Source organism: Acyrthosiphon pisum, chromosome A1 (assembly GCF_005508785.2).
Source record: "Acyrthosiphon pisum isolate AL4f chromosome A1, pea_aphid_22Mar2018_4r6ur, whole genome shotgun sequence".
Classification (NCBI taxonomy): domain Eukaryota; kingdom Metazoa; phylum Arthropoda; class Insecta; order Hemiptera; family Aphididae; genus Acyrthosiphon; species Acyrthosiphon pisum.
In genome coordinates this window covers 118397928-118409261 of record NC_042494.1, presented here as the reverse complement: position 1 = coordinate 118409261, position 11334 = coordinate 118397928, and the positions used below count along the sequence as shown (strand labels likewise).

Here is an 11334-nt window from a genome sequence, read left to right as displayed (position 1 = left end):
TGTAGTTTTTAATTTATATTTTCTCCGAGTTTTACTGATGTTTTTTGTACTTTTATTATTGGTGTTTTTTATTTTTAATTTGTTTGGTCCATCAGAATAAATGAAGCGACGAAGTCTGTCATTACTTACACGTTTCGGTTTTGTTATCCAGAAGCCAACAAAAACTTGATTTCTTAATCACCATTTTTTTATTATTATGTAGCAAAATATTTATAAGTGGTCCATTTTCTACACTTTCTGCATTGACATTAGAATTTTCACTCACAGATGAAACTTTCATAGAGTTTAAAAAGATTGAACTATCAGTGAAGTCCTTTAGCTGTAAATCTTCACCAATATTTATTAGTGAAGAAATATCACTTAAGTCTGAACAAATGTCATCAGGTATTTCTGTTGGACTTTTGGTTTCACACATTTCAAAGTCCTCATCTCTTTCTTCATCGCTTGAATCCTGGTCTACATCTAATTTTTTTAAAAACTGGGGCTGGTCAATTGAATCATCAAATATGGACATGCCTAAGTTTAATGCTTCTTCTTTAGCATCAGCCAAGCTTTTATCTAAAATTTCTTCAATGTCAATATCTGTTAGTTTTTCAAATATATTAGGAGATATATTTTCATTTATATTAACAAAATTTCTACTAGGTTTTTTTTCCCTAGGAAAAAGTAAATTTTTTTCTGGATTACTTTCTGCTGTTATTCTCAGGTCATTTTGAATAAAATTTAAAATTTCTATCCTTGTCAATTTTCTAATGAAATCTTTTAAACTAAAATTGACAACAGTGGAATAGGTTGAAGTCATTGACCTTGTACTTCTAAAAAGTTTCTCACACGTTTGGCTACTATAAAGCCAAGGAAGGAACATTTGCGAGTCTTCACCATTTTCTAATTTACTGAAATATTTTACTAAATTTATTAAAGCAAGAGCATTTAGCTCAATGCATGAATATGCATTACTAGTGATGAAATTGTTTTTTAATGTTAAATCATTATTTTTCATTACTGAGCATCTCCATATTCTTAACAAATATACACTATGCCATAAACAGTATAATCTTTCTTTTACACCTATTGTTTTATTTAAATATGATTTAAGCACATTGTTCATTATTTTTAAAAATGATATAGTACCCTGGCTATCTGGAATATTTTTTAAAAGTTCTATCACTTTATCAGAACACATTTTTTCGGCAGCATTGAAATTCATTTTATCATCAGGATTTAAATCGGTACTAGTTAAAAGATGTTTATCTTTAGAATATAATTCTGTTAGCTGAAACAAATGAGTAATAGATATAGTGTAAGAGCCAATTGGTAAGTCAATTCCTGGTTTTAAAATCCTGGTTCTAAGTTTAGTCCCTATGTGTACAGTATCTTGTACAAAGAATTGTGAAAATGTGATAAATTGATTTTATTGTTATAAGTCTTAGACTGCATTGACTTCAGTAACCGTGTATCACCATCTGATGAATATCCCAAAACTGTAATTCCTTCATCGGCAGCCAAATCATTTATAACTTTCCACCTTGCCTTAACATCTAAATGTGTAAATTTATTGTCCGTTCCAAAAATAGCAATACAGAAAGGTGGAGCATTATCAGATAGAGGTTGAGCCATAATTACATAGGCATAATGACTTTTTATGCCATTTTCAAAATATTTCATAATTTCTTTGGCAGAACTTGCAGTAAATGAATCTATTTGAGCGTACCCATTAACAAATGGTAGTACAAATCCAATAATTTTGTTACTTAGGGCATCATATTCAATTTTGCCTGTAATACGCGTAGCATCTTCGCTTACCCAGATGCATAATGGTAAATTTCTTTCAATTAGAAATTGTTTAAGTTTTTTCAAACGGTATTCCCCTTCCACAACATTATCTTTGTTGACAGATATATATCTGAAAAGTGAGGTAATTGAAGGTAAGGAGTTATTTAGGTTTGCCTGCAAAGTCTCGTAAGGTAATCTACCGCAAATATACTGCAAACTTTTTTATTGGATTACTGTATCTGTTACTATGTCTGTTTTTACTTCTTGAGTTTTTAATGGAGGCGTCACATAACAATTTTAAAAATGAGCTAGAATCATTAGTTTGCAGAACTGACAACATTTTTGAATTAAATATTTTTTCAACTTCTGAGTTTTCACAATCTGGAGATTTTTCATCTTGAAAAAATGTTATTAGATTGTTCTTATTTGTGTTTATTATTTTCTTAACATTTTCAATAACTTTATAAAAATTTGTAATCAGTTGCTGATAGTTTCCATCTTTAAACAAACTACTTTCCCGAGCACGTTTTTCCCGTTCTTTTCTACTATATTTTAAGTCTTTCCATTTAGATATCACATTTTTCTTTGGGTGTCCAGTTGAAGTTGATGGTTCATTGTAAGGCGAAACTAAATCCAAGCAAGGCTTATTGGCCTCTTCAATAACCTTGCTATAATTAAAATCCTGACTACAATTATTAAGTGAACCACACAAAGAACCGTCAACAGAATTATCATCATTATTTATTATCTCAGAAGAATTTTCATTATTATTTATTGTCTCAGAAGAATTTTCATTTTTATCTGCTCTTAAATTTGTTTCTGGATTAGTTGATTTTATAAAATAATTATGAAGAGAATTTGTTGCAATCTTTGATGTAGGGTTTTTAGATGTTAAAGGATCAATCTCTAGTTCTTTCTGTAAATGACTTGAAAGGTGACGGTAATAGTTACTGAAAACCCATCTTTTTTTTTATGGCTTTGACTAGATAATTTATACACAGTTGTCAATATACCACAATAGCATTTTATTTTACAAACTAATTTATTACTTAGGTTATCTTCAGATACCAAAACAAGCTCAGTACCATCCTCATCTGTACTACAATTACTATTTGAAATTGACACTGTAACCTCTAGTTTGGAAATAATATAATCAACTTGTTCTTTTTTGGTAAATTTTTGTTTAATCCATTCATTTATTTGTTTTAAAACAATTTTTTTTTTTTCAGTTAAATCAGTATTTAAAAATTTTTTTTCAGTAATAGAACTATTTTTATCAACTAAGCGTCTCTTTGTTGCCACAGAAGTAACTGTTAAAAATTTCCGTTTCTCACTTAGCATGTTGCGTTGAGACTCAAGTTGAGATGTCTTAAATTTATTTTTATAAAAATTAACAACCATAAACATTTTTTTTTTGAACCCTTCAAGGATTTTGAATTTTGATATATTATTTTTGAATATACCGAAATAATCTGGTCTTTCATGTTCCTCGATTAAGTCCGGTAAAGTGTTTATAGCAAAATGTTCAATTGATGTGATATCACTTTCTTGGATTTCACTTATTACAACCTGATCATCATATCCATTTAAAATTAAAATGTTTTTAAGCCAAATTGGCAACTTAATAAAAAGTTCCAACTCTGCTTCTTTGAATGGGTCATCGGTGAACTTTTCAGTTTCCATAGTAACACTGCATACGATCATAAGAATACAATTTTTATTAGGTACTTATCGAGGTACTTATTGACTACAATCTACTCGACAATCTATGAAGTGATAATTATAATATTATGATTAAATATTTCAACATTTATAAATACTATTTAAATATCTTTTAAATTTATAAATACTACTTAAATATCTATTACTCGAGCTATTACCTAACTAAATTTGTTTGTTGGGATTTTGTTGTTAAGTTTTACTCAGCTAGTTCAACTACAATTTTTACACCTTCTATTTTATATTATTATTAATTTTAAATCAAATTTTGTATTATTTTCAATAACCACCTTCTACTGTAGGTATTTACAATTTTTGAATATTTTTGTTAAACATACTTTTAATAATTGTAGAGTTAAGTAAATGAACTATTTATTTTGTTTTGTTAATTATAAAAATTTAAAATACTCTCAAAAATTCATAGCTGTTATTACAATTAGTAATTACTAGGTACTAACATATTTAGCAAAATATTTAGTAATTGTTGTTAAGTGTTTGATAAAGTATAATAATTATGACATTCATTCAATGTGTGATATACCATGTACTATGCTACAAAACAATAATTCAGGATTGAGCAAACAGGGGTTTAAAGGTGAATTTTAGGATAAATTATGTTTACCAAATAAGAAAATGTTAAGCTGTGACATCAATATGGTAGGTAGCGCTATTTAACAATATTACAAAGGTACCTACTTGATCACAAATAACAAACACATAATATGTAAATGTAAATATTCACATCGATATTCAACAATTACCTCTTAGACAAGATCATTGTAACCGAGATTGTAACTGTTTCAATAGCATTTCCAAATGTATCTAATTATTTTATATATCTGTGAGTAGACTACATAATTTATTATTACACAAATGCCATAATAATTATACTTAACTATCTACTATAAAACTAATCTGTTTCTAGTTACCGATTATGGAAATGAATATAGCAGACGTGCTATTTCTTGGAAACTATAAAAGAATAAAATCTCCAGCCTTAGAAGTAGAAACTAAGATGAAATATTATACTTAAAAAATATTTTTTTTTTTTATGAAATTATATCAAAACGAAGAACAAAACCCTGTACAAATAGAGTAATATAATATGATTAAACATGGTAAATAATAATAATAATAACAAATTAACAATGATTTGCAATAAATATTTTTTGGTACAAAACCATCTATGTCTATTTGAGCCATAGAGGCCATATTATATTATATATAGACCATATAATAATATAGTCTCCTGATAGAGTTTGCAGAGTTGCAGTTATGTATAAAGATAAAATTTAAATTATTGTAAAATGTCAAATAATAAATAAATGATAATGATAATATGTGACTGTGGCGACGTTTGTCCCACATACTGTCATCTGTTCCCCAGCGGTCGTCACCACACTCACTGTCTCAGTCTCTCCACAGTGCCCGTCTACCGTTACGTTCACGCCGCTCCGCGCTCACTATTGTCCGCGATTATAATAAAGAATTTCTTTTGTGTCATTTATTTTAACTATACTTATTTATTCTTGTCATAGTAATGCAACCTTTATACATTTTACTGTAACCAAATAAAATTAAACAATTATTTAAAATTCGTCGGCATTCTGAGTTCTTTCGCCTAACCTCAAATACCGTTGCCGCAGGGATAGTGCTTAGATTGCCGCATTGGTGACCTCGTGTTTTTCAAAATTCTCAATTTTCTGTTATACACGCAACTGCGCAAGGTTCTATCAAGTATACCGAAAAGTTCGATATGGTTGACGACGAAGTGTCGCAAGATCCGTCTGGTGCGCCCGGTCAGCCATCACCGTCCACGCTCGCGAACGTTTCGACCACGGTTGACAGTGTTTCCCACGTGCCCCGACTACCAAATTTTTGGACTTACTCCCCGCACGAGTGGTTCCTACACGCGGATGCCGTATTCGCCAACCAAAGAATCCGCGCCGACACCCCGCGTGTAAACCACGTGCTCGCCGCTCTGAACGAGGAGGCGGTCAAGGCGGTAAGCGACCTGATCGGTCCCAACACTTCCTACGCTAGTCTAAAGGATCGTCTCATCAGCACGTTTTCGGTGCCGCCGTCGACTCGTTTTCGCACCATCGTTGAACCGGGCGGGATGGGCGATCGGAGACCCTCCCAAATGCTCCGAGATATGAGAGCTGTGCTCCCAAATTCGTTGGACGATACTGCACTAAGGGAGTTCTGGCTACAAAAGTTACCGTCAAACATTCGCGCAATAGTCTCCGGCCTCGACGGAACGTTGACCGATATCGCCGAACGTGCGGATCGCGTGTTGGAGGCCAGTACCTCGCGCGACGTTTTCGCGGTGCAATCGAGTAGCTCTGACGACCGTCTCCGCGCTATAGAGGCTGCCATACTCTCGTTGACTACCCAAATCTCCAACCTGCTCACCGCCCAGCAGTCCCGTAACAATTCTGGGTACAGTCGCAATCGGAGCCGTTCAAAATCGCGCACACAAAACAACCCTAAATGGTGCAGTTATCATAATCAATACGGCGCTGACGCTAGGCATTGCAAGTCGCCGTGTACGTTTAAGTCGGAAAACTAGCAAGCGCGGCGGTCGCAACCACGTCCACCGCCGCGAACCACAGCTCCCGCGTGTTCGTCACCGACACACGCTCCGGCCGACAGTTTTTAATTGACTCGGGAGCCGACATCTCGGTTATCCCACCTGTCGCCGGACATCGCGCCTCGTCGGATTTGGTTCTCACAGCTGCCAACGGCACTCGGATCCGCACATACGGACCCAAAAATCTACGTCTCAACATCGGCCTCGCACGCTCTTTCCCGTGGCGTTTCGAGATGGCAGACGTCTCGCGTGCTATTATTGGTGCCGATTTTTTGAAATATTACGGTTTGTTACTTGACGTACGTAACAGCCGCCTCATCGACCAGGATTCGTCCACCGCTATTAAAACCAGCGTCGCAAATGTACAGGTTCCGGACATTTTTTCGGTAGTTCACCCACGGCGCTGGACGGACATTATTGCCGAGTTCCCGGCAGTTACGCGTGAATCGCCGGTCCCGAGTAAGTTCACTCACACTACGGAACACACGTTGGACACAACCGGACCACCGTTATTCGCGCGTCCACGCCGCCTGCCACCTCACCAGTACACCATCGCGAAAAATGAATTTGCATACATGTGCCAGAAAGGTATATGTCGACCTTCGGACAGTCCTTGGGCCAGTCCCTTGCTGCTCGTGGCCAAGAAAGATGGCACTTTTCGCCCCTGCGGCGATTATCGGCGCGTAAACGCGGTCACGAAGCCAGACAGGTACCCGCTACCTCATATCCACGATTTTGCCGCCAACTTGGCGGGTCGAACAATTTTTTCCAAACTCGACCTTGTGCGTGCTTACCATCAAATTCCCATCGCTAAGGATGACATTCCAAAGACCGCGGTCACGACGCCGTTTGGTTTGTATGAGTTTCCTGTCATGTGCTTTGGCCTCAAGAACGCGGCACAGACGTTCCAGCGTTTCATAAACGGCGTCATCCAGGGTCTGGACTTCGTTTTTGCTTACGTCGATGATGTATTAATCGCTTCCGTCAACGCCGACGAACATGTGGCCAACGTGCGCGAAACACTCCAACGTTTGCAACGCGCCGGTGTCGCTATAAATCCGGGGAAGTGCGTGTTCGGCGTTTCGGAGCTCACCTTTCTCGGCCACTTAGTAAATCAGCACGGATGCAAGCCGCTGCCAGAACGAGTTTCCGATATTCACAAGTGGCCACTTCCGTCAACCAAGAAGGGACTTCAAAGGTTGCTAGGTTCCGTCAATTTTTACCACCGGTTCATCCCACAGGCCGCACAACTACAAGCCCCGCTGTACACGCTCGCGTCCACAGTTCGAAAAAAAGACGGCCCACTAGTCTGGACTACGGACACTCGCGAGGCTTTCGAAAAATGCAAACAAGCGTTGGCAGGCACGATCACGCTGGCACACCCGAGGCACGACACACCCTTGAGGTTGAGCACCGACGCATCCAGTACGGCAATGGGAGCGGTCCTGGAGCAATTTGCAGACGGGAGCTGGCAACCGTTGGGATTTTTCTCTCGTAAGTTATTACCCTCCCAAACACGCTACAGCACCTATGACCGGGAACTTCTTGCGGCCTACCAAGCCGTCAGACATTTTCTCCACACAATTGAAGGCAGAAAAACTACCCTACGTACCGATCACAAGCCTTTGCTGTACATGTTTGCGACAAAGTCCGACAAACATAGCGATCGGCAGGCACGGTACATAAGTTTTTTGGCGCAGTTCGTGCACGTCGTCGAGCACGTTGACGGGGTACGTAACGTAATTCCGGACGCGCTGTCCAGATTAGAGCTCGCATGCAACAACACCACCCTTCCGGTTCTGAGCCAGTTCGCGGCAGATCAGGCACGCGACCCGGAGTTACAAAAGTTGTTGGACGGTTCCACCCCTTCCTCGTGTCGCTTGTTACCACAGCAGACGGAACACGGGTTGGTCTACGTCGATACCGCACACGGCAAGGCCCGGCCATACTTCCCGGCTATTCATCGGCGCACTATAGTCACTGCTCTTCACAATCAGGCACATCCGGGTATCAACGCAACGGTGAAATTAGTAACTAGCCGGTATTGTTGGCCAGGCATGTCTCGGCAGATCAGGGTTTGGACAAGGTGTTGCCAAAACTGCCAAAAAAGTAAGGTCCACAGACACACCATTTCTCCGATCGCCCCTTTCGCGTTGCCAGATCGCCGTTTCGGGCATATTCACATCGATATAGTCGGCCCACTACCTCCGTCGCGTGACCATCAATACATTTTGACGTGCGTGGATCGGTTCACTCGTTGGCCGGAAGCTTGGCCGATAAAAAACATGTCCACTTACGTCGTCGCCGAACTGCTGGTGTCACAGTGGATTGCCAGGTTCGGAGTGCCTGATGTTATAACCACCGACCAAGGGAGGCAATTTGAATCGGATTTGTTCAGTCAGCTGATGACGTCGTTCGGTATTCAGCACCTACGAAGTTCGCCGTACCACCCGCAGGTCCAATGGTATGGTCGAACGACTTCACCGTCCATTAAAGGCTGCCCTCACTGCGCACGATTCTCCGCAATGGACACTACGATTGCCCATCGTCAATCTTGCGTTCCGGAACTTGGTCAAACCTGAGCTCGGTTGCTCGCCCTCGGAACTCGTGTACGGCACAACGCTGCGATTACCTGGTGAGTTTTTTCACATCTCTACTCCCACGGTAAAGGAACCCCCCGAATTTCTCAGGTCTCTCCGTTCTCAAATGCAGTCCCTACAACCGACGCCTGGCACGAACCACGGATCGCAAACTGTGTACATTCCCAGTCAGCTGTCGTCTTCCAGCCATGTGTTCGTGCGCGTCGATGCCAAACGCCCCCCGCTCCAGCCTCGTTATGACGGACCCTACGCTGTGCTAAACCGTCGCGAGAAGACCTTCCAAATTCAAATGCATTCGAGGCAGCCGTGGATCTCAGTGGACCGGCTGAAACCTGCTTTCATCCTCAACGACAACCCACCCGCGGACCACACCTACGCAGCCAGTGAAGTGGTTCAACCTGCATCGAACAAAAAACGCGTCCGTTTTTGTTTCGCGGGGGGGGAGTAATGTGGCGACGGTTGTCCCACATACTGTCATCTGTTCCCCAGCGGTCGTAGCAGCAGTCATACCAGCGGTCGTCACCACACTCACTGTCTCAGTCTCTCACGGTGCCCGTCTACCGTTACGTTCACGCCGCTCCGCGCTCACTATTGTCCGCGATTATAATAAAGAATTTCTTTTGTGTTATTTATTTTAACTATACTTACTTATACTTGTCATAGTAATGCAACCTTTATACATTTTACTGTAACCAAATAAAATTAAACAATTATTTAAAATACGTCGGCATTCTGAGTTCTTTCGCCTAACCTCAAATACTATTGCCGCAGGGATAGTGCTTAGATTGCCGCACTCGTAATGATAAGAAATTGTTCAAATCGAGTAACACATGTTCTCTGTACCATTAGAACGTCTTTGGAGTAATCAGTCACGTTCTTATCATTTATCACTTGGACTATCAACACATTATTCAAAATACGAGTTTTTGATGTTATTTTCCACACAATTTTGCTAAGCAATAATATAACGAATTTTAAGTGTACATAATTTTGATCTATTAAAATTTTTTTTCATAATTTAGTTCAAATTTGAATGATGTAGTTGTTTAAAACTAAACTTTGCTGTTGTTAAGTAAGTAAACATTTTTTCGTAAAGTTATAAAGTTGTTTATTTTGGACCACCAACTGTCACCTAATTTGGACCACTTTTTTATTACAGATTTCAAATTTAAAAATTGTGTCTATTTGAATTATAATGTCAAAAAGAGGAAAATACGGCCAGTGGTCTGAACAGGATCTACAATTAGCAGTTGCTGCCTACAGAAATGGGGATTATGGTTTGAACAAATGTGCACAAATATACAATGTTCCCAAAGCTACTCTTAAGAGACATGCAGATGGTAAAAATGCTCATGTCAATCTTGCCAAATCATTTGGGAGACCAGCAGTATTTGATGGTAATATGGAACAACAATTGGTAAATCATCTTTTACATTTAGAGTCGTTATTTTTTGGTTTCACAATAACGGATATAAGAAAATTAGCTTTTGACATTGCTGAAAAATTTTCACTGACTCATAATTTTAATAAAGAAAAAAAAACTGCTGGAAAAAAATGGTTTTATGGGTTTATGAAACGTAATCCACAACTATGTTTAAGACAGCCTGAAGCAACATCTATGGCCAGAGCTAAAGGTTTTAATAAAACAAATGTTATGGATTTTTTTGATATCCTAGAAAAAATAGTTGATGAAAATAAAATAAATGCAAGCAAAATTTACAATGTCGATGAATCAGGTTTTACTACTGTACAAAAAAAAACTCAAAAAGTTATATCATTAAAAGGTAAACGGCAAGTAGGAGCCTTAACTAGTGGGGAAAGAGGAGTTAATACTACCATTGTATGCTGTGTTAATGCATCTGGTTTCTATGTGCCACCGATGATTATATTTAAGAGGAAACGAAAATGCCCAGAGTTAGAAATAGGTGCTCCATCTGGTAGTGTTATTGAAATTTCAGACTCTGGTTATATTAACTCTGAACTTTTTTTAACTTGGTTAAAGCATTTTCATTTCCATGTTAAATCAAATAAAGAAAATCCAGTTGTAATACTTCTAGATGGACATACCACACATAGCAAAAATTTAGAGGCTTTGATATTTTCTAAAGAAAATGGAATAATCTTGCTTCAGTTACCTGGACATACTACCCATCGCCTTCAACCATTAGACGTTGCTTTTTTCAAGCCCTTAGGGTTATACTATATTCAAGCTCAAGAAAAATGGCTGCGTCAAAATTATGGTAGAACAATATCACAATTTCATGTGTCAAGTTTACTTAAGGAAGCATACGGTCGAGCAGCTACAGTCGGTATTGCAGAAAATGCTTTTCGAAATTCAGGAATCTGGCCTGTCAATAGACATATATTTCAGGACCATCAATTTATTGTTTCCGACTCTTTAAATAGATGCCCTACTCCGGAACCAGAAACTGTGATTGATAATGTTGAAAACCTAGAAAATTATATTACTGTCAATAATGAGAATAATGATAAAACTAAAGATGCACTTGATGAAGCAATCACAAATGATGATGAGCAAAATAATAATTTATTTTCAAAGGTTCTTTTAGAGGTTTCTCCTATACCCAAAACTCAGCGGTATACAAAATCAAAAAGAAGTGGAAGGGGTGCTAAAAAAGCTGTAGTCTT

The 11334-nt window shown here is 38.5% G+C and overlaps 2 protein-coding genes across 2 annotated transcripts in view; both read left to right on the top strand.

Moving 5' to 3' along the window:
• Nucleotides 1-5248: 5248 nt before the first annotated feature.
• On the top strand, nucleotides 5249-6064 carry LOC103309746. The gene has a single exon (XM_008186005.1). The coding sequence runs from the start codon at nucleotides 5249-5251 to the stop codon at nucleotides 6062-6064; it is 816 nt and encodes a 271-aa protein (XP_008184227.1).
• A 3579-nt stretch (nucleotides 6065-9643) lies between these two features.
• The window catches only part of LOC115033554, a 2203-nt gene continuing 512 nt past the window's right edge, over nucleotides 9644-11334 (top strand). Inside the window, exons 1-2 of the mRNA XM_029486328.1 lie at nucleotides 9644-9757; nucleotides 9845-11329. Of these exons, the coding sequence (XP_029342188.1) occupies nucleotides 9881-11329 (1449 nt within the window). The 5' untranslated portion in view covers nucleotides 9644-9757; nucleotides 9845-9880. The remainder of the gene's footprint in view (nucleotides 9758-9844; nucleotides 11330-11334) is intronic.

Coding starts and splice junctions, on each gene's coding strand:
- LOC103309746 (XM_008186005.1), top strand. CDS start 5,249: ATGGTTGACGACGAAGTGTCGCAAGATCCGTCTGGTGCGCCCGGTCAG.